General features: G+C 42.1%; 1 protein-coding gene across 1 annotated transcript in view; it reads right to left on the bottom strand.

Annotated features, from left to right (window-relative positions):
• Window positions 1–24,543, bottom strand: part of CRYBG1 (crystallin beta-gamma domain containing 1) — a gene marked incomplete at its 5' end in the record, with an annotated part of 173,251 nt that overhangs the window by 103,408 nt on the left and 45,300 nt on the right. The window contains one exon of the mRNA XM_080937906.1: window positions 5,256–5,388. Within this exon, the coding sequence (XP_080794032.1) occupies window positions 5,256–5,388 (133 nt within the window). The remainder of the gene's footprint in view (window positions 1–5,255; window positions 5,389–24,543) is intronic.

Below are 24,543 nucleotides of genomic sequence, written 5' to 3'. Positions count from 1 at the left end.
TCCCCCATGCTCAGTCCTATATTTGGCTGTGAGCATCCTCATCTGTATTGGTCAGACTCTGGCAAATCCTCTCAGGAGACACGCGTATCAGTCTCCTGTCAGCAAGCACTTGTTAGCATCAGCAGTAGTGTCTGGGTTTGGTGTCTGTATATGGGATGGATCCCCAAGTGGGGCAGTCTCTGGATGGCTTTTCCTTTAGTATCGGCTCCACACTTTGTCTCTGTATTTCTTCCCATGAGTATTTTATTCCGCCTTCTAAGAAGAACTGAAGCATTCATACTTTGGTCTTTCTTCTTCTTGAGTTTCAAGTGCTCTATGAATTGTTTCTTGTGCATTCCAAGCTTTGGGGATAATATCCCCTTATCAATAAGTACATACCTTGTGTGTTCTTTTGTAACTGGGTTACCTCACTCAGGATGATATTTTTCTAGATCTATCCATTTGCCTGCAAATTTCATGAAGTCATTGTTCTTAATAGCTGAGTAGTACTCCACTGTGTAAATGTACCACATTTTCTGTATTCGTTTCTCTGTTTTCGACATCCTGGGGTTTTTTTTTTTTTATTCCACATGAATTTGCAAATTATTCTTTCTAAATCTATGAAGAATTGAGCTGGAATTTTGATGGAGATTGCATTGAATCTGTAGATTGTTTTTGGCGAGATGGTCATTTTTACTATATTAATCCTGCCAATGCATGAGCATGGGAACCCTTTTCATCTTTTGAGATCTTCAATTTCTTTCTTCAGGGACTTGAAGTTCTTGTCATAGAAACCTTACACCTGCTTAGTTAGAGTCACACACCAAGATATTTTATATTATTTGTAACTAGAGAGACACATCTAGAGAGATGATCATATGTTTTTTTTCTTTGAGTTTGTTTATATGCTGAATTATACTGATGGATTTCTATATATGAAACTATCCCTGCTTCCCTGGGATGAAGCCTACTTGTTCATGATGGATGATCATTTTGATGTGTTCTTGGGTTCAGTTTGCAAAAATTTTTATTGGGTATTTTTTGCATTAATATCCATAAGGGAAATTGGTCTGAAGTTTTCTTTCTTTGTAGGGTCTTTGTGTGATTTAGGTATGAGCATAATTGTGGCTTCATAGAATGAATTGGGTAGTGTTCCTTCTATTTTTATTATGTGAAATAGTTTGAAGAGTGTTGGTACTAGGTCTTCTTCGAAGGTGTGATAGAATTCTGCACAAAACCCATCTGGTCCTGAGCCATTTTTGGTTGGGAGAATTTTAATGACTGCTTCTATTTCTTTAGGGGTTATGGGGCTGCTTAGATGACTTATCCTGATTTAACTTTGGTACCTGATATCTGTGTAAAAGTTGTCCATTTCCTCTAGATTTTCCAGTTTTGTTGAATATAGGCTTTTGTAGTAGGATCTGATGATTTTTAAAAAATATCTTGGTTTCTGTTGTTATTTCTTCCTTTCATTTCTGATTTTGTTAATTTGGATACTGTCTCTGTGCCTTCTGGTTAGTCGGGCTAAGGGTTTATCTATCTTGTTGATTTTCTCAAAGAACCAGCTCCTAGTTTTGCTGATTCTTTGTATAGTTCCTTTTGTTTCAATTTGGTTTATTTCAGCTCTGAGTTTGATTATTTCCTGCAGTCTACTCCTCTTGGGTGTATCTGCTTCTTTTTGTTCTAGAGTTTTCAGCTGTGCTGTCAAGCTGCTAGTGTATGCTCTCTCCAGTTTCTTTTTGGAGGCTCTCAGAGCTTAGTTTTCCTCTCAGCACCGCTTTCATTGTGTTCCATAAGTTTTGGTATGTTGTATCTTCATTTTCATTAAATTCTAAAAAGTCTTTGATTTTTTTTTTTCTTTTTTCTTCCTTGACCAAGCTATCATTGAGTTGTTGAGCTTCCACGTGTATGTGGGCTTTCTGTTGCTTTGGTTGTTATTGAAGGCCAGCCTTAGTCTGTGGTGATGCGACAAATGCATTGTATTATTTCAATCTTCTTGTATCTGTTAAAGCTTTGTGACCATTTATATGCTTATATGGTCAATTTTGGAGAAGGTACCATGAGGTGTTGAGAAGAAGATATATATATTTGTTTTAGGATGAAATGTTCTACAGATATCTGTTAAATCCATTTGGTTCATAACTTCTGTTAGTTTCAGTGTGTCTCTGTTTAATCTCTGTTTTCATGATCTATCTATTGATGAGAATGGAGTGTTGAAGTCTCCCACTATTATTGTATGAGGTGCAATGTGTGCTTTGAGCTTTAGTAAAGTTTCTTTTCTGAATGTGGGTGCCCTTGCATTTGAAGCATAGATGTTCAGAATTGAGAGTTACTTATGACCTACTTAAAATCTTCAATCATCAGCATGAGATGTGATTTTAAATCTGAATCTTGCTTTTCTGGTGTTATCTAGTACTTAATATAGTGGGAGATCTAAGTTCTGATGACACCAAGTAGCCTTAGTTTCTGTTCCTTAGGTTCTTACACTTGCCTCTCACCATCTGGTTACCTCTGTTAGTTGGTCTTGCTGTCTCTGACTGGAGTCTGTCCATCCTCTGAGCCTGTGAACCTATGATCTTAGGCGTGTTAGCACTTCTGGATGACCAGTTCTCTCCATGTGCAATTTGGCTGTGGAGATCTATGTCACAGGGTTAGCTCTGGGATGCTGATGGAAGCTTGAAGGATCCTATCCCTTGTGCTCCGTGGTGCCAGTACCTTGTGGTCTCCTGGTGGGTCCCTCTTTGGCCAGTTATTGGAGCAAAATTGTCAGTCTCACCTGTGAATTTAGGAGTGACAGCACTCCTGGGTGACCAGGAATCTTTAGCTCTCATAATCTTTCCTCTTCCTCTGGTACAATGTTCCTTGAGCCTTAGGTACAGATGTTGTTTTGTAGATGTTTCTCATGGGATTCACCTTAAATGTGTACCACGTATGCTCCTGGTATGTAAGGATGCCAAGGAGAAATGTCCAAGGAGAGGGCACTAGGTTCACTGGAATTGGAGTTACTGGCAGTTGTCAGCTATCAGGTGGGTGCTTGCTGAGAATCAAACCCAGGCCTTCCTAAAGAGCACCCATTGCTCTCAACATCCGAAATGCCTCCAGCCTCTCCTTTGCCTTACCCTGAATGCTGCCACAAATCTCGTCCTAGACTTCAGCAACCATTAAGGAGCTGAAATGAGTTGTAACAGAAATAGTTTCCTCTTAAATGATAAAATGTATTATTCAATAATACCTTGAAACATTAGCTAAGGTCAGTGACAGGTGTTTCAGAGCTTTTCACCCATGGCTATGAATGGTCTTATAAATAAATAACTTGCAAAGAGAGAAGGAAATGAGAAATCAATTTGGAAGTGAGTATAAAGTGTAGAAAATTTATTAATTTAAATTTACGTTTTTATTTCAATATTTGCTAATATGCTGTTCTGAGTTAGAAAGTACCCGATTCTCTGGTAATAAAGATATAGCTCTTAGTCAGTTTGTTTTTTCTCTATTCAACTATTCTGCATGAATTTTCCCTATCTATTTTTACCGTGATCTAATGAAATCTAAAATGTGTTCTAATAATCTTTTTTAAAAATTTATTTATTTACTATATATGAGTACAATGCAGCTGTATTCAGACACACCAGAAGAGGGCATCAGATCTTATTACAGATAGCTATGGGCCACCATGTGGTTGCTGGGATTTGAACTCAGGACCTCTAAAAGAGTAGTCAGTGCTCTTAACCACTGAGCCCTGTGTTCCAATAATCTTTTTATGATCTTTATGCATTGAGTAACATCAATAAGCAATCATTTTTTGTTTGTTTTGCTTTGTTTGAGGATTTAGATATTGAAGCAGGGCCTTCTTTCTGTATGTGCTCTACAGACAAGCCTATTTTTTTTTGTTTTTATGCTAACATATATAACACAGAAAAAAGTACTATCTGAATCATTTTAAGATAGTCCTGTAGATAGTCTCTGGTACTTTCAGATTGACAGACAGCCAAAATCCGGTACTCTTCCCATCTCGATTTGTAAACTAGAGAATCCTTGAACTTGAGGCTTCCTGCTGCCACCTCCCAGTAGTGGGGTTCCAGGAGTGAGCTACCACACTTGGCTTGCATTAACTAACTTTTAATGAAGCAAAGGCCCTTTGCATTGGGAGGACTTCTTTCACAGCACCATGTCATTCATCGTCTGCCCTCGCTGATCTTATGAGTTAGAAGGAAAAAGTGCATCCTACCTCCTTCGGAGTCTGGCAGCAGCCACCTAGCCCACTTAGACTTAGAGCATCAGTGTGTTCTCCTATGCTGCAGATAGGCAGATGGTGAATCATGTGTCCACACACATGAGCAGATGCTGTTAGCCAGAATACACACCTGCATTTCCCACCTCAGGAAAGCTTTTCTTTTAAGACAATATAATGAAATCAGAGCCTGAACCCAGAGCCTGTGAATCCCAAGTATATAGAACATTCTGTATGAAATCAGGTCGCAAGCACAGCTAGGAGTGGTGGCCACGCCCTTAATCCCAGTGCTCAGGAGGCAGAGGCATGTAGTACTGTGGGTTCCAGACTAGCTAGGGCTACATAGTTAGATGCTGTGTCATTTTTTTTTTAATTCAAAAATGACAACAAATTTTACTGAGAAAGAAAAATTAAAAAGAAGAAAAGCAACTAATGATAATTTTAAACATCTAACCACAGCATGAATAATAATTTTTTTTTCTGGGAGAAAAAACCACTAACTCCAAATATTGATGTAATAGTACTTCATAGGCCCTAAGTAAAAAAAAAAAAAAAAAAAAAAAAAGGTTGCACAAGATCCATGACTACAGCAGTGGAGGCAGGGACTCGACATAACCAATGAAATGCATTTATTATCATACACTTTGAAATATTGTGTTAAAGCATACATTATATTGTATAGAATATATATGGTATCCTGCTGAATTAGATAATAAATCATAATACATCAGACGTAATAAGCATAACTATATAATAACATACGTATTATATAATATTCCTTATAAGTACATATTGTGTAGTCACACAGGGGTTGTCTTACATGTTTTAATTTTTAAAATTCAGAGAACCATATGTTGAAAATGAAACATTAAAGCTAGATGTGGTAGCACACACTTTTAACTACAGCACTTGGGAGGCAGAGGCAGGGGAAACTCTGGGTTCAGTGCCAGCCTGGCCTATAGAACGAGTCCCAGGACAGCCAGGGTCATAAAGAGAAACCCTGTCTCAAACAACCAAAGAAAGAAAATAAAATGAAATGAAACATTACCTTTTTAAACATCGCAGACTCGGCAGATGAAGGGCCAAGCACCTCATTGGGGGTGTCAGATAAGTGTGGTTCACCACCGTGCAGTGTTAACTCCTGGGGCTCCCCTTGGTTTCCATCAGGTACAGCAAAAGCTCTAGAGAGGATGGAAATGGTGACGTCAGTGAGTTACCAAGAGCACTTTTAAACTGGTACTTTTAAAGACATCGCTGTAAATAATCTGGGGCTCTTATAACACACTGTGAGCCTTGACGATGTCACCGCGCAGCTCACGGATTCCTTGACATCCCACTGAAACAACAATCCCAAGAACACGGATGACGGGATGGGTGGGGGTTCAGTTTGCAGTCCCCCCATGCTTTCCTGCCATTATTGCTAAGAAACAACAAAACCAGGCAAATCTTAGGACTCATGCCTGCCCTCGCAGGCAGCAGGGCAACTCAGGAGGACAACGGGCATGACAAAGGCTTTGTCTGAGCAGAACAAAAGCAGGCAAATAAGCAACAGAGAAATTCATGCCTTTCACTAACATTGGAAAATTCATGCCTTTCACTAACATTGAAAGAGAAGCAGATGGCGCTGAGTCCCAGCTAGCAGAAGGATCTCCTCTGTGTGATCTGGGAAGTGTTCACAGTCACCGTGGTGTAATTCTGATCTGAGGGGTGAGGGTGGATGTTCAAAAAGCCGACAGGAAGAGACAAGCCCTCTCTTGTGGACAATTCGGGGAATTAGGCAGAGAAATGACCGCAAGAAAAGCAAGACAAACACACAAGAGCTACTGGAATCTTCAAACACACTGTTGTGCCACCGACTTACTGGGCCCAACACCAGCTTTGTCTCTGAGATTTTGTGTTACTTAGGGTATTACCCTCTTCTTTAAGCCATTTTGAGTTACCAGAGCACCGGAATCAATACAAGCATTTATAGATTTTTTTTTCCTTCCAATCACATGCCTGAGGCTGGAATAAAGTGGAGAAAAAGTTCAGCTTCTAGTGAAAACTGCCAGTGAGGTGGGAAGAGATGTAGTAATTCAAGGCCTCGCGTTTCACAGGAGAAACAGTCTTCTGAGAATTTCTACAGTATGCCAAGGGTAAGGAGACAAGTGGGACAGCGTTTTAGAATTCAGAAAGGTACAAATCAGTGAGGTAATATCAGCACGAGAGCTATGTATGGGAATGATGTGTCTACTGTAGTTGTTGTTTGGTGTGTGTGTGTGTGTGTGTGTGTGTGTGTGTGTGTGTGTGTGTTTTCAGTTAGGGTTCTCATGTAGCCCAGGCTATCCCTGAACTTCCTATACAGCAAGTATGACTCAACCTCCTGATCCTTCTGCCTTTGCTTCCCAATTACTCAGAGTTCAGTCAGGAACCACCATGCCAGGCATGGGCGTAACTGGGGAGGTCTCTCTAAACATCTTTGTTTAAAAAAACAAAACGTTATTCTTTGCATGACATAAAATGAGACGGGATATTAGAAGCAGTATTGTTTTTCTTCCTTCTAGACATAGCAAAAAAAAAAAAAATGACATCAGTAGAGAAAGGAGTTGGAGTAAAGGGTCTTATAGGGCTATCATGGTGAGCTATTCTGCAGTCCCAGTACCCAGGAACCGGAGAAGGAAGGACTCTAAGTTCAAGGCCACCTGGGCTGCATGCTGGAACCCTGAAGAAAAGAGATGAAATTGTATGGTTTCTTTAGTAAGAACATAACTTCATTTTCAACAAATTTACCTCATACAACATTGGATACTATATATAAGTCATCTTGGGCTGCATAGAGAAACTCTATCATAAAAAACAAACAAAGAGACCTTCAGGCAACTCTTTCATAATTATATATATATATGTGTGTGTGTGTGTGTGTGTGTGTGTAATGTGTGCGCATGCACGCGTGAGCGTGTGTATACCTACATACATACATACATACATACATACATACAAGCATACATACAGGAACCTGAATCCTCTGGAGAATAACAACTGAGAACCACCGACAGCCGAGAAGTACCAAGACTCACCCTACACACCTTTTATAAAGCCTTCCTTCACACGCTGCCCTCTATCCCTGAGAAGGTACCAAGACTCACCCTACACACCTTTTATAAAGCCTTCCTTCACACGCTGCCCTCTATCCCTAACAACCTGCCCTTCTGCTCACAAATATGCCAAGAGCACTAGCAAGTGCAAAGACCACTGGACCTTGGAACAGCATTATTTCTTATACATTGGGGCAATAGAGCAAAACTGTATAGCTAGGCTGCTGTCCTCAATGCTGGCCCTATTTAGAGAAAAATATATGTATTTATTGGAGCTTGAAGAGATGAAATGCTCTCATGTGTCCCCTATGATAGTGAAGACGGGTCTCCAAGAACAGAGTTGTCTCTTCCTACTGCACCATTCACGTTAAATTGTCCAAAGATTGCAAGGCTGATCCTGCTATATATTTTGCTTGTGAGTCAATCCCTTTCTGTTTACAGTATAAAATCCTTTCCCCTCTAAGTAACCCCCAGTCTAGCTCAGGGAAGCCATTAAACATGTTTATTAACATATAAAGCAAGAAGAGTTCTTGAATTTAATCAGTGAATTCAATTGCTGCTAAATTCTGTGGTGGCTCCAGTTCTGGGCTTCACAGACATGGCAGGCAGGTTAGCTTCTTGTGCATCTCCCTCAGAAATGAGGAAACACCCCCCCAGAAGCCATCTCTTGTCACGTGTCATTACATGCCAAACCAGTTTCTGGACCTGCTCCTTTGAGGCTGGTGCCTGAAGCACGCCTATTCCATTAGAGCATGAACATCCGACAAACCAGGATTCTATTAGGAAAGACGGCGGGAGGAGAGGTGAAATGGATGCTCTCTGTCTGTTACCGGGCTCTCTCGTAAAACACGCTCTCCACACTTGCTGGAACGTTGATAAGGGTAGAGTCAGGGCATGTTTATGACTGAATAGGAAACATCAAAGTAGCAACTCATGTGATTTCAGGCCTCACAGTAGGCTAAATCCATGACACCCGCCTGTTTGCTCTCTTGAATGCTGGGATGAACTAGCGAGGATTCCACTTGATAAGCCTGCACTTTACATACACATAGTCCTGAAGTAGGTCTCTTATCAGAGGAGAGAACTATCATTGGCAGTCTCAGGGAAGGGCAAGGCCTCAGTCTCAGTGCTATTCTGAAACAGGAAATGCTGTTTGAGGCACACCCATAACTTCAGAGCTGCCTTTGAGGGAGAAGGAGGAGGTGGAGGTACTAGTGACTTCCTTTTCCTCATGACCTAGATTCAAACAGCAACTATGCACCTGGCCACTCAAATCATCATCTCCTGCTCTGCTCCAGGACGTAGGTGAGGGGTGATGAAAGATCACGAGATGTGCGGACTCAGAGGTCATCACCGGACAGGCTTAGCTCCAGGGCAGCCTCCACACACCTTAGATGCTCCTACCACCTGTATCTTTTCCTCTAGATGCCTCAGCTACAGTAAAGTTATTGTTCAAGCGTTTACCCTAAAACACTGCACCTTTAATTCCAGCACCTAGGAGGCAGAGGCAGGAGGATTTCTGTGAGTTCCAGGTCAGCTTGGTTTAAATAGTGAGTTTCAGGATGGCTACAAAGTGAGACCCTGTCTCACAACAAAAACCAAACAAACACAACACAAAACAAACCCACAACCCCAAGACTGTAGAGTAATGGCCTAAAATACAACCTACACATAGGTTTCTTTCTATTACATAGAGAGAAAATGCCCAGAGTCGTGGTGGAGACTTTTTAGATTCTGGGAAACCTTATCACTGTTCAGATATCTGGCTATGTCAGATATCAAAGTACATAGAAAGGAACAAAGACACACCCCCACCTCTAGGATACTGAAGGTCTATGAGACCTAGGGGCTGTAACAGACTCAGTTCTGAAGAATAGTTGCATAAAGACTAGAAAATCTCTCTAGCCTAAAAGCCAAATTTGATAAATGTTTGCAACAGCAAAGGCCGATGGGAAAGTTGGGTACTTTATGTCTAAGGAAGTAAATTTTAGTGTTACTTCTAACAGTTAGGCTAGAGGAACCATAAGAAAGTCAAAATGTGGTATCCTGATGAGAAATTCAGGATTTGAGAATAGTCATTGCTGAAAATATATACATGAAAATAATATATAATAACATATATAATGTATTTAGGATATCACACACACAGACACACAAACACACAGACACATACACACATTGTATATACACATATACACACATACATACACAGATGCACACACACAAACACACACACACACACACACACACACACACAGTTTGTGAGAGGCTTTGGAGGAAAGAAAAGGATGGATAAAATAATATTATATTGTAATCTAAAAAACAAAAACTACTAAAACAAATGAAACAGTCATTATTGGTCGACACTCCTTTTGGTTAATAAAACAAAATTAAATCCTCAAAAACTGCCATCTTGTAATGGAGTCTTAACAGAACATGCTTATTAATTTGTTAATTATAATAATTTCTAATGTTTTCTTTCTTCCTTTTCTGGAGACTAAGTCTCACTGAGAAGCCTTGGCTGGTCTGGAACTCACCATGGAGACCAGGCTGGCCCTGGAACTCCCAATACTCCATCTGGTTCTGTTCCCTTCTAAGGGGCAGACATTATTCTCTGACAGTTAATACTTGTTAAGTACTTGAATTTACTCAGAGTCGTTAAGAGGTGAAACACCTACCCGCTCCCTTCACTTTATCCTTCCTATTTTCCTTCCTTTAGGTTTCTTTTGAAAACTAGACAGATCTCCCAGCAACCGATTTTGTTAAAAATAATGGCAAAGTTGGACTTGTTAGAGAATCCTCTTAAGTTAGAGAGCCACAAATCCCGGAAGCTTACATAAAACAGGGTGTCGGGCTCTTTAAGAAAAAAGAAAACAGTGCGGTACAGATAGGTGAGGGGTCCAGAATCCTCAGCTGGTGGCCCACACTTCTGCTGTCGTCCCAGCTCCTAGAGCAGACAAATGTGCACCGCTTTGTGTTCTAGAGGGGAGGGGAGGGGCTGATGCAGAGGCTGTCCAAGGTGCCATGAGTAAGTGCCTGGGACTGGCGGGCTATGGAAATGGCTCAACTAGGCTCACAGCCAAAAGGAGCAGCCACAGAAGAAACAGCTGCATTGACAGGCTGTGGCGTGTAAACTGGTGCTGTACTGCCCTCTGTCGTTTAAACACGCATTATTAGTGAGTTCTCAGTAACCTTAGAGTTACTGAAAAGTTACTCATGTGCTTCAAGCTATCTCCCAGTTACAGCCTGATGCAGTGTCTTATGAGCAAGACACTGATTAGAACACACACACACACACACACACACACACACACACACGTCCTGATATTTCACAAAATAAAATGGAAATCTCCTTCCCTTTTAGGACCAAAGTTTTCAGATTTACTAAGTGGGTTTATAGTTCAAAAGCAACATTGTCTTCAAATTGATACTTTTCTCAAGCAAGGAAAGGGAGGAATGTAACAATGTAACAATGTATACTCTGGAATTTCACAGCGTTTCAGGCTAGCCACTGGGTGTCTTAGCTAGTTATGTAACTTCTCCAAGCCTCAGTTTTCTCATCCAAGGTAATAATCAGATTGTCAAAAGGGAGCTAAATAATGAGGAATTTTTCATGAAGTGTGTATGCTTATGTGGGTACCTCATAGGTCCTCAATAAACAGCACTTGTTAGAGCATACCTGGACACAGTTGGCATTTCCTGAGTAAGAAGTTGGAAGGTAGCAGGTGGATATCACTTTGAGGAGACATATTCATCAGAAAGAATGGGTAGCCACCCAACCACCCATTTTGCAGATGAATTCAGAGGCTCAGAAATGGTTACTCTTCCCATTCACTTGCCTGGATAAGATGACTAGTTCTAATTTCAAATTCTCAGCCAATGAGATTTGTGATCACAAAGCTCCCAGTTGGATGGGAGCACGGAGATCGTTTTCTGTGCTTAATAAAGTCTCAAAACTTCCAAACCTTTCCAATATTTTAGCTACATCAACACTGGAGTTTAGTGTCAACAACAGCAACAGGATGCTCAAAGTGACATCTAGTGGTTGTACAAAAAACCGCCAATCTATTCCTCTTCAGCTTTTGCAATTTTTCCCTAAAAAGTAAGGCTCCCTGCTAGCCTAAAGCTCAGACGGCCTCTACCTCCCTGGGTACCAATGCACACAGTGACTTGAAGGCAAAGAGTATCTCTCTATGCATTATGGGGACAGAAATGCCCAAGTGACCCTCATATCTAGCCAGTACAGTGCAAATTGTCTCTTTAACCAAGGCTTGGGACCATTGCCTTAACATATTGGAGAGGTCTGGTATTGCTGCGGAACCACCTTGCCCGTGAAACTTAGCAAGCTATACGAGGACTGATGCTATGTGAACTGTAGATGGGTGGGCTCACAGCATAACCAACCAACCATGAAACCCACCCAGACCCAGGTTGCTCTCACAGGAAAGAATGATTCATCCTACAAAACAGCAAAAATAAATGAAGGCCAAGGTCCACAAGCCCAGGAACCACCACATTAAGCTCCGCAGAGCTGAGGAACCCTGGTGAGCTCTGAGCCCAGGGAGGGGCTCTGCTCTTCAAGAGTCATGAGTTTCATTTATGGTTGTATATCCTCTGCCCACAGCAGTGGAAGACCACGCCTACTCACCCTCAGCTTCCCTTTCTTACATACGCATTGAATGAATTTAGTTTACACTTGTCAAAATATAAAAGGAGGGTTTTTGATTGCTCAAAGTGCCCCCTTTAAAGCAGCTTAAATTCTCACAATCTAATGGTGACAAAGAGAAAAATGGAGCCTTTCTTTCGATGGCCTATGTATTCGCCACAGAAAGACGAATGACAGTATTAAGACAACGCAGGGGTGAGCATTTCAAATTGCTATTTCTAATTTTTGTCATTTGTATTTACATTTGCCTGTGTGCCATGGGAGCACAGGTGACAGTCATAGGACAACTTTTTGAAGTCTCTTCTCTCCTTACATTGTGGGATCCAGGGATTGAACTCAGGTTGTCACCTTTGCCTGTGGAGACATACTGTGGGCTCTAAATAGCTATCTGTAACACAAGACAATAGAGGGTAAAGAACCAGGCAAGGAGGAAGATAGAGGTCACTGTTCAAATAGCCAGAGGTAGACCAAGGCTGGCTTTTTGCTCCAACCAATTCAACCCTAACCATTTACTGAGGACCCTTTGACATTACACCGGGGCTTGCTTTAGGGGATACAACAGGAGCAGCCTCATGAGAACTCTCTGATAGACACATTGAGGTTTTGACATTACCTTACTCAATGCCCCATCTGTGGGATTGGAGGGAAGAATACAGATGCATTATTCACAAGATGCTCTTTTCCTTCATCCACAGACTTTCAAACATTCCCTCACCCATAGGCTCTCTACATAGTGTAGACCATGGACCCCCAATAATGAATCCATTTTAAAAACTGCAGAACTTTATGAACTGTTTTTTTTTCCTTCAAACTCTTTCTCCGGCCTCACTGCACTGCTAAGCTGCCCTTAAGCTGCCTAGTCATTCCCTGTTGGCATCGCTAAGGGATGTACCTTGCTGTAAGTCCTTTAAAGGAGAGACAGTGATGGGGCGATACATTGCTATCTCTCTAGTTCTCAGCCTCATAATGTCTTCAATTAATAAGCTCCAAGCTGGACCCTACTGCTACTTCCAACCCCTCTTCATTCCACAAATGGCTGACCATTCTGCTGTCCTCTCTTATCAGAATGCTGTTTAGAGGTTCAGCACTTTAAGAAATGACACTGTGACTTCACAGTGTTTCTCTCTTTTGGATCCAGTCCACTCTTTCATAGCCCCCCTCTCTCATCCTGTGTCCCAGGATAATTAGTAACCAGCATTTTAGCTCCATTATAATCACCAGCAGCCCCCTACTCTCATCTGGAAGAGCAAAGTGTGGTCCTGATGTGGCACAGGACAACACCTGTCACTACACTCCTGTTCAGTGAGGGAGTCCTTCGTGAGCACATGCAGAGTCCCTTCAGTAAAGGTAGGTAGAATCATGACTGGGCAGCTGTTTGCAGATCCTGTTTCTGTGAGGAGCTCCTAGCATTGTCAGTATAAAGCTTTGGTTCAGAAACACCTCCTTCCAGCCACTGGAGTCGCGTGTTGGGCTGCTCTGTCTGATATTTCCCAGAAGCCCATGGCAATGTTACAGACTTTGAAGTTGACTTTATAGCATGTTTAATATGCACCATCTGTTTACCTTTGCTCCACCTAAGCTCACTAGCTCAAGACGACTCATATCAATGACAATTAATAAGAGTCTCTGAAACTCTGAAGCTTCTAAAACAGTTGGCACAGCACTCATGCACACTCAGACTTCCAGACATGTACAGACCATCTCTGCCAGTTCCGTGCCCTGATTATACCTGCCTGTCTGTAAGCAGTCACTGCTTTAGAGGTATTTCTAGAAACAAAAATGCAAGAGAAATTGTGTAACTATCCCTTGTATCAGAATCTTTCAGTGTTTGCTATAGTTCTGAAACTCTATTATGTCTCCCAAATCAGATACTCAACTTTCTCCCAGGTATGCATTAGAGGTTTAAAGCCTACCTTCCACACATGGTGGCTCTGTAAATCCTTAATTAAAAAATAAACTGTGAGAAAGGAGTCCTTAATGTTACAAGACATTTGGCCTCCAGGTATGATGGACCCATTCTTATAACCCCAGAACTAGGGAGATTAAGGCAAGAGGATCATCTCATCTAAGACCAACTTAGGCACATAAGTAAGACCCTATCTTGGAAAAGAAAACACCAAAAAGGGGGGAAAGGGACATCTGAAATATTCCCCCACACAATAAGGTACTTACAATAAAATTTTCATTATCATGTGAAAATGAATCATTTAAAAATATGAATAGATTTCTCCATCTTTAGTTTTCAAGGTAAAGCTTATAGAGGTTAGAGGTAGGTACTTGTTTTTGTTTTTGAGGCAAGATCTTGCTATGTTACTGTAGCTGGCCTGAAACTTGCTATGTAGAACAAGCTATTCCACTCCTGGGCATATACCCCAAAGATGTTCCAACATATAACAAGAACACATGCTCCACCATGTTTATATTAGCTTTATTTATAATAGCCAGAAGCTGGAAAGAACCCAGATGTCTTTCAACAGAGGAATGGATACAGAAAGTGTGGTATATTTACACAATGGAGTACTGCTCAGCTATTAGAAACAATGACTTCATGAAATTTGTAGGCAAATGGATGGAATTAGAGATTATCATCCTGAGTGAGGTAACACAGTCACAAAAGAACACACATGGTATGCAGTCACTGATAAGTGGATACTAGCCCCAGAAAGCTCTGAATACCCAAGACACAATTTACAGACATTATGAAGCTCAAAAAGAAGGAAGGCCAAAATGGGGATGCCTCAGGAAATGCAAGGCCAAATAGAGGAATGGGGATTGAAGAAAAAAATCACTCAGAAGCCGCCTCACCTTGGGATCCACCGCAAATACAGCCACAAAACCCAAGCACTATAGCTGATGCCAAGAAGTACTTACTGCAGGAACCAGATAGAGATGCCTCCGCAGGGAGTATGTCAGAGTCATATAGATACAGCAGAGTATGTCTGAAGCTAACCATCAGACTGAACATGAGGACCCCAATGAGGGTGCTAAAGAAAGGACTGAAGGAGCTGAAAGGGGTTGCAACCTCATGGGAAGAACAACATTATCAACCAACCAAACCCTCCAAAACTCCCATGGACTAAAACACCAACCTTTGTCCACACATTGAGAGACCTACTGATCTAATTGCATATGTAGCTGAAGAAAGCAGTGTCTGTCATCAGTGTGAGAAGAGGCTTTTGGCCCAGGGAGAGCATGTTTTCCCAATGTAGGGGAATGCCAAGGTAATGGGGTGGAGAGGGTGATTAGGAGGAAGTGCAGCTTTGTGAAGGCAAATGGAGGAGGAGGGGGAATGGGAGCAGGGCGGGGGGGGGGAAGGGATAACATCTCAACTGTAAATACAGAGTATCTAATAAAAAATGAGAAAAAAAAAAAAAGAACAAGCTGGCCTGGAATTTGTAGCAATCCTCCAGCCTCTGCCTCCTAAGAGTCCTTGGACTAAAGGTAAATGCTACCATATCTCAACGCTAGAAGCTACTTTTCATATTAGCTTCCTGCTGTTTCAACATGCCTACATTACCGAATTCTAAGTGCTGGGTAGTTTACAGTTCCTTGACTCACACCTCTGGCTGCTTCCATCTGTCTGTCCATTCCACTAGAGATGAACATTACTTAAGGGCCCTTGATACATCACTGTGACTAGAACTGCCATCATATTCATAATGAATGAGTCCAGTTAGTATCTTTAATTGATGCTAATGTTACAAAAGAAAACTCTAATTAAAATGTATCTAATTAAAAACCATCTCTAATTTAAAAATCAACATGACCACGATAGGGATCCAGACATGTCATCAGAAGCAGACATAAAACGGGAACACCTATGTGAGACGGACTGATTGAGACCATCCCACATCTCAGGAACAGAAACCTTTCAGCAGCAGAGGCAAGACAAAGCTGCCATAAAGTCCCTATTTTTCATATAGCTTAATACAGTTGTCCATCTAGAGATGTTGTTTATATGATCTGAAGCCAGGTTCAGAGTTCCCATCTGAAGGGGTCTTCAGTAGTACTGTAAGATAGCTTCTGTCTTCCCCTAAACTTAAGACTTTCTTTAAAAACATTGTTGGTGTGTATGCTTGTACATGTGTGTGTGTGTTATCCTCAAGTATGTGGGGATTACATGTGCTTGTGTGTACACATGCAAAAGCCAGAGGAGAATACTAGGTGCCCTGCTATACCCACCTTGTCTCTTTGAGAATGGAATGCCACTGAAAACAGTGTTAGGGTGGCAGCCAATAAGTCCAGCAATGCTCCTCTCTTTCTCCTCACAGCAATAGAGTTCCAGGGGCATGATGCCACCCCTAGACTTTTTAGGGTGTTGAGATTCAAACTTAGGTCTGCATGCTTGTACAACAAACTCCCTTAACCAATATGCCATCTCCCCGGCCCTCAGTTGTAAAGATCTGTCTGCCTGTTTCTTCTATTCACTTTGTAAATGTCTTTGCTTAGGTTTCCTGTTAATATTTCCATCTCTTCCTTTGTGATCTTTGGCTATCAGCGCCTGCAGATCTGACTTATGAAGCCACTTCTCCAGATTCTCCTGATTGCAAGAAGTCTTGCACTTCCTTACTTAAATTATCTGCTTTAAAAGGGAATGCCAATATACGTTGGAATTGTATTCCAAAAGATTTTGAAGGTAATTTATTTACTCCTCATTAGGTACAGTGTCAAAACAGTGGTTTTATCTCTAGGAAATGCATTAAAATATTAAATCATACAGGCAAAAGGAAGAGAATGTCATTTGTAATCAAAGACTTGCTCCAATATTGGTTTTAAAAAGAACAAGAAAGCAATAAAACAGTCTGGAACATGTTTGTCTTTCTAGGGTGTAGATTATTATTTTATGTAAAAAAGACAATACTGGAAAAAACCATCAGGACCGGCCAGGAAGAGATGTTGGCCAGAGACCTTTCCAGACCACAGGGGACGTAACTATACAGGGCTTTCCTCGCTACCAGAAGCCACTATGTCTGACTTCTCCTGAAGACTCATGTCTTTCTTCCTCTTCACACAGAGGCACCACAAGCTCCAGCTAACCTTGGGTTTTACAGCCACTCACATAGCGATGGAGGTTTACAGTGAGGTGGAAGGAGAAAATAAGAAGGTAAAGAAAATGAAGGTAGAGTCAGGGAGATGGAAAGATGGGTTCAATAAGATTTTTTTTTTTTTTTTTTTTTTTTTTGCTCTTGCAAAGGACCTCAGTGTAATTTTCAGCACCCACAGGGTGGCTCACAACCAACTCCCAAGCACTGGTAAGTCACAATGACATAATCATTAAAAAAAAAAAAAAGTGGAAGAGAATTCGGAGAAATGAGAGATCTTCCCCGACTAAGAGTAGATAGGAGGAGAGAGAGAAAATCTCAAATAATATGTGAGTGTATTCAGGAGGAGAGAGAAGTGAAGTGGGGGAGGGGAACAGGGTGTGTTCAGGACAGGAGGGAAGTGGACCAAAGGGAAGGGAAGCAGGAAAAGGGGGCTAGCTCAGCAAATGCACAGGAAGGTGAAGCCAGGAGACCCTCACTTGTCCCAGCCTGGGCTCAAGGACACAAGTCTCTTCAGAGAGCAAGAACTGAAGGACATCCACAGCAGGAGGTGGCCCTGGATTTCAACCCCAAGGGGATCATTATGAAATAAAGTTTTGGAGGTAAGCTGGCGACTTCCTGTGGTTTGGTGTTTTTATTAAGTGTTCGTATTTCTCAAGTCAGTTATAGGCTTTTAGGGAGCGAAGACTCAAACATCTTCTATCCCTGTAACTCACGCTCAATAAACGCCTTTATTTATTTATAGCTTTCCAGGGTATGATTTAAAACAAGTATTTTCTTGTGCCACTGGTTAGTTGAGAATCCAGGCTTCCAGCTCAGGGAGAACTGAGTCACCAAACCACAGCATTCCATCCCAAGAAAATATTTATTTTGTTTAACAGGACTGTAAATGAGGGAGTGTTATCTCCTCTGTGGGTGGGGGCTGTGAGTCAACTGTCCACGTATAGAGCAGTATCTTATTTCTAAACTGGAGCTAAAGACAGCGACGTTTACAGTGTTTGAGTGTGAAAATCCACCACAGAGCAGCAGAGTGGCTCTGTTTGGTTTCATTTTCCTCACTACAACCATTTCCACACTGGTTCTGGAACAAACATGTTTAAATATAGCCAATGACTCAAAGAGAAAATAAGCTTGTCCTTTTCTTTTTGAGATAGGGCCTCGTGTAGTCCAGGCTAGCCTCGAGGTTACTCTGTAGCTGGGCCTGGACTTGAAAGGCTGACCTTCTTACCTCTGCTCCCAGGCCACGGCACTGTAGACATGTGCCAGCGCCCTTGGCTTAAACTTGCCTTTTTATGAATAAGGCAACACTGGGCATGTGACAAGCAATTCATAACATTAACAAGGAAACCAACTGCGTTACCATGTTTCATTTGACGCACTGCTTCGTGGTGATGACTGCATTGGTATTTTCCAGCTGTAGTGATAAAATTTTACTGAAAAGAGTAGGAATAATTTTAGTTGCAAGGTTAATTTTCTAATCTCTCATCTTTTCTTCCCTGGAACAGAAGAAAACATGTAGGCTGCCCCTTTCAGAGACGCTGAAAGTGAAGCCTTTCCTCTTGTCACCAAATCAAAGAGAAGAACGACAAAGAGCTAGGGCTGAGCCAGAGAGGAGAGGGAGCCAGAGAGCCAGAGACCTGGGCAGCTGAACATCTGGACAGCCAAACAGCTGGTTTGATGCTTAAGAGCAGTTTCTCTTACAGAGGCCCGAGCTTTGGCTTCCAGCACCCACACTGGTCACCCACAACTGACTGTAACTCCAGTTCCAGTGCATTTGATTCCCCTCTGTCCCCCATGAGCACATGTACTCAATCATGCTCATACCCACACATAGACACACCATACATGTAATTAAATTAAAAACACAGTAAAGGTGATCTGTCTGTACTTAGTAAGTGCCAGTGTGAAAACAGAGTGCCCTAAACCTCTAATTCTAAAAAAAATGATTCTGGGGAAGTCACTAAAGAACACTTCACTTACTTGCAGTGGTGCCCATGACAGTATTGTTTCTTACAGCAAAACCCATGTAGGCAATCATGACATTGATGCGGACCCATGTTATAGCATATCATTTCCCCTTTAAGACACGCAGTAAAACACTTCTGATGCAATGGCAGACAGGCAGACAGGCAACGACCTGCCAACAAGGTAATAGAGCCAGAGATACAGAGCGGGTGATGCGCAGTGTCAAACAGTGGTCATCTCTGACTAACTGGATCATGAGGGTTTATAGTCGCCTATATTTCCAAAAGCACCATACCTTCTGTTATAACCAGAAAAACAGCCAATAAAAATGTTTGGAAACTCTCAGTGGGCCCCTCTGGGAAGTTTAAATAAGGATTCTGGAGCCACAACAACAGAGGGTGGGATCCGGGAAGGAATGAAGCTTGTCATGTATACTATTGATACAGCCTTTGCCTGACAATCTCAGTTTTTCTTCCTCAGTTCCTTAGGTTCTCCCGACCTAAATCGTGGACTGCCCCAGGTTACTGTAAATCCCCCCAGCCACAGGATTATGTGTCTTTCTTGAATGGTTTTCAAGATGGCCTTTGTTTTAAAAACAAGACTTGCAGGGACTATTTATCACCTGTGTAAGGTAACGACCACCTGTGCAGATGTTTGCCAGAGAATTAAAAAGCAATGACTTCAAATCCTTATGCAGTTCTGACAGCTCAGCTGGGATGAAGAACACAGGAAATTGGCAGAATTATCATCATTATCATCATTTATCTATCATCTATCTATCTATCTATCATTTATGTGCATGTGTGTATATACATACATGTTCATGCATGAACACATGTGTGCAAGTGTCCTTAAAAGCCAGAAAAGGGCAATGGAAACCCTGGTGCTGGAGTTAAGACGGTTGTGAACTGCTTCCTCAAACATGGGTGCTGGGAACCAGAGTAGGGTCTTCTGCAAAAGCAGGCCCTCTTAGGCATGGAAACTCTGGCCCCTCATTTTTGTAAGGAGAGATTCCTGGGAGCACCCTGGCACAGTGACATTTATAATACAAAAGTGTCCGTGGCTACTTTGACACTCGAGCAGCAGAGTTGAGCAGTTTCAACTGACAATGCCTAAGATTTTTACTACTGGCTCTTTACAGGAAGTCTGTTAGCCTCTAGTTTAGATTCTAAATACCTGCAAGCTTGCTGGAGTTACTTCTCTCTGTACTTCCATAGCTTTTATTGGGCAGGGATAAGCACTTCTAAAACTCTAGTAAACTTATCAGGAAAGTATAACACCCATAAGCGTGTGTTTGCCTACATCTGGACAAACAAAAACAAACACACAAACAAAATGGCCCACAGTCATAGTTCAGAGTAAAACCTTAGTACTTTTTAAAATTTGATCATGTTTTTTGAACATTAGGAACACCCTTTATAATGTGCTATATGACCAAACCACCAAAGAGCAAGAGGCCTATTCAGTCCTACTTAGGGTTTCTAGTGCTTCTCCACAGCACCTTGGGAAGAAAAAGATTTATCTCAGCTTCCAGCTTTAAAGCCACACTCCATCACTGAGGGAGGTCAGGGCTGGAGCCCCATGCGGAAACCCGGAGTCAGGAGCTGATATAGAGGCCACAGAGGGTGCTGCTTACTGGCTTGCTCCTCCTGACTTTGCTCAGTCGGCCTTCTTATAAAACCTAGGGCCACCTATCCAGGGATGGCACCACCCACAATGGGCTGGGCCCTTCCCCACCAATCACTTACCAAGACAACATCCCACAGACTTGCCTATAGGACAATCTGATGGAGGCATTTTATCAATTAAGATTCCTTCTTCACAGATGACTCCACCTTGGGTCAAGTTGACAGGAAGCACACACACAAACAAACAATAACAAAAAACCCCAACCAGGAGTCACACTTAAACTGACAAGAGCCATTTAAGCTTCTGAGAATCTCTCAGTCACTTTTCCCTTCCACTTTAGCCAGAAGATATACACTGTGCCAATGACATCTCACATCTGAGTAATAATTTATAACCTGAAAGGGGCATTTTTGCCACACATAATTTCCATATGCTCTTGGGATCCCTGACTTACAGGTTTGAAGTAAAACTCATCTTTGTAGAGAGAATATCTTGTGTATTGTGTGGGTGCATTAAAAACCTATGGCTTATAGGAAAGGCTAGGACTGAAGGTGGGACATCTGAGAGACATAAAAAAATCTGGGATAGAGCCAGGTGTGGGAGATTTGCTCAGAAAGATGTGACAAGATTGTCCACATGGTACCTGAACACAGGTAACCAGCCATGGGGCAGAATGTAGATTAGAGCATATAGGTTATTTTAGGTTATGATCTAGTAAGAGACAAGCCTAGATATATGACCAAGGCATTTGTAAGTATATTTTGAGTCTGAGCATGGAGCTGGGAGGAAGAACTGGAAGTAACTTATACACATCTTATTATTCTGAAAAATAGGCAGGAGAGGAGAAGGCTGGTATAAGAATGGGAAATAGTATCTGGTTACTTCTGTGATGTATTAGGAATTTTTTATCTGTAGAGAACAGGAGTTACATAGTGGGGCCTCAGGGGTTGAATCAAGCATCAAGGTGGGGGCAGCCTAGGGTTCACCTGTGGGCTCATAACTAGGATTCTCCTAGAAAATGCCTTTCCCTACTAGTTCAGCATAGCCTGAGCTACACTCCTGAGACTGATGTCTGTTTTGGAATATGGTACCACCACTAACTGCTCAGTTGTCCAAGCTGTCCACTGACCTGTGGATTTTCCACAGTGGACACTAAATCCCAGGGGTCAAAGAAGGGAAAGGGGGAAGAAAAGAGGAGGAGAGAAAAGATTCTTCCGTCCTTCAAAGTACAAAATACAGTACATAGCAAAGTAGTCTATTACGTATTTGTTTGTCTAGTTTGGGACAAGATCTTGTTATGTAACCCAGGCTAGCCCAGAACTCATGCAAAATGCTAAGACTGTGCCACCAACCTGGTTAACAGTCTTTTCAATAAAGTTGTGCCGTGGCATTTTGTGGTCCTTCTCTCCCCCCTAAGATTTCTAAAGCATGAAAGTTAACAAATCAGCTTTTTGAAGCAGGCAAAAATCAGGCCAGGCAGTCTAGAAAAACTCCTTTGAGTTGACAGTGATTCATCTCTAAGGAATCTGAGGTGAGGCCCAATTAAGAGACCACGTTGTTTGCACACTTCACTTTCAAAGAGCTCCGGAGAAGAGGAGCGTTAAGAGCAACAGTGTTTCCTGTCTTGCTAGATAAACACACCGGTCCAGTCCTATAAACCAGGCAGTGCCCATAGCATCCAGCCACCTAAACAAACAGCAGAAACGCAGGTGGCTGGTTCATCATGCCCCCTGCATCTGCTGGCAACATCTACTCCCATCAGAAGTCACTGTGGACCCACAACAGTTTTTGTCCCAGAGTTAGAGAATCAGGCACTACACAGTACAGGTGAGTTCCCTTCCCACGTCCTCAGGAAAATCTCCATGACTAAAGAGCTGGAAGAGACCCAGGTCCAACGCAAGACAAACTGAAAGTGTGGCCTTTCCTGCACAGATGGTGCTCCCTCTCAGTGTAAGCTAACCACCTATGGGTAGAATTCCCACACAGATGGTGCTCCCTCTCAGTGTAAGCTAACCACCTATGGGTAGAATTCCTGCACAGATGGTGCTCCCTCTCAGGCTAGTCTAAGCACCGTGTGTAGAATTCCTGCACAGATGGTGGTGCTCCCTCTCAGTGTACTCTAACCACCTATGGGTAGAATCCCTGCACAGATGGTGCTCCCTCTCAGGCTAGTCTAAGCACCGTGTGTAGAATTCCTGCACAGATGGTGGTGCTCCCTCTCAGTGTAAGCTAACAACCTATGGGTAGAATCCCTACACAGATGGTGCTCCCTCTCAGTATAAGCTAACCACCTATGGGTAGAATTCCCTCACAGATGGTGGTGCTCCCTCTCAGTGTATGCTAACCACCTATGGGTGGAATGAGCGAGTCCACAGATACAGCTCTGTAACTTTGTGTGTGTTTAACGGTACTTTGAAGAAAGAAGACTTGTTTGCCTGCCTGAGTCCATAAATGCTCTTGTCTTAGAGTCCTCCTCAGACAAAATTCCCCAAATGGTTTGATGCTGAATGTTTCAGTTTAGAAAAAGTTATGAGCAGGAAAGAGCTAAACTGAAGCAAAGATTAAAGCCAGATATGGCGACATACAAAGCTTACAATCTCTCACTGAGGTAGAAGGTCTGTGAGTTCCAAGCTGAGCCAAGCTATAAGGCAAGATTTCGTTGAAAATAAAAGAAGCCTCCAGAGGCGGGGGTCTGGAATGGGAACTTAGTAATTCAAGGTACTTGAATGGTTACTCAGTAGTTAGGGGTACTGGAATGATTGGCTGCTCAGTAGTTAGGGGTACTTATTTTTGCAAAAACTGTGGGGTCTGTTCTGAGCACCCACATGGTAGTTCACAACCACACATAACTCTAGATCCAGACGGTATATAAGTTCTTCTGACTTCCAGGGGCACGAGTCACACACAGGACATACACATATATGCAGACAAGCACACACATAAAAATTTTAAAGTGTTCTTTTAAGATGTCTTGAAGAAAGTAGTTTTCCTATTTGTTTTAAATCAGGGGCTGACTCAGTGGTTTAGAGTGCTTGCTGCTCTTCTAGAACATTCCGTTAGATTGCTCATAACCACCTGCAGCTTCTAGCTACAGAGAACCTGATGTCTTCTTCCAGCTTATACAGGCACCAAGATGCATGTGACACATACACTTACACATAACTTACACATATGTACACATAAGTGAAAACAAAATTAAGTATTATATATGTTGTATTTAAAGAGTACCCAGGAATAAGTGGCAAGTTATTAATTTTTTGAAGATTTTAAAATTTCTAATTCTATGTCTGTCTGAGAGTAGGTTTGTACCCATAAGTGCAGCGCCATCAGAAACCAGAAGCAAATAACAGATCCCTCGGAACCAGAGTTACAGGAAGTGTCCATCTCCCGGACTTGGGAACTGGAGATCCGAACTCCCATTCTCTGCAAGATCAGCAAGCACTCTTAACCACCGAGAGAGCTCATCCCTGGTAGAGAATGAAGATGCTTGTGTGTGTCTACAGCCTCATGTACTTGAGAGGCTGAGACAGGAGGATTGCTTGAGTCCATAAGTTTGAGGGCACCCTGGCACAGAATGAGACCTTGTGTCTCAGAACAAGGAAAACTTGGTGGAGTGATGTTTTTGTACATTGTGTGAAAATGTGTCTCTGTCCTTCCTTGCCTGCCTAGAGCACCTTCTGATTGGTTAAAATAAAAGGCCTAAGGCCTATAGCAAAAGGCAAAATAGTAAGTAAGGTGGGACTTTTGGACAGAGAGAAAACTCTGGGGAAGGGATGGTACAGGAGATTTGTCACCCAGGCTCGGAGGAAGTTGGATGCATGAAACTGAGGAGAGGTAGCTAACTAGTCAACTGGCAGACATAAAACAGTAAACATGGAAAACCGGAGTTACAAGCTCATGGAAAACAAGGCTAGCATAAGGCCTACACGTTTATTAATAAATACAAGCCACTCTGTTATT

The sequence above is a fragment of the Micromys minutus genome (assembly GCF_963924665.1).
Source record: "Micromys minutus genome assembly, chromosome: 25".
Lineage (NCBI taxonomy): Eukaryota > Metazoa > Chordata > Mammalia > Rodentia > Muridae > Micromys > Micromys minutus.
The sequence above is the reverse complement of the archived record's forward strand: the minus strand, read 5'-3'. Positions and strand labels throughout refer to the sequence as shown.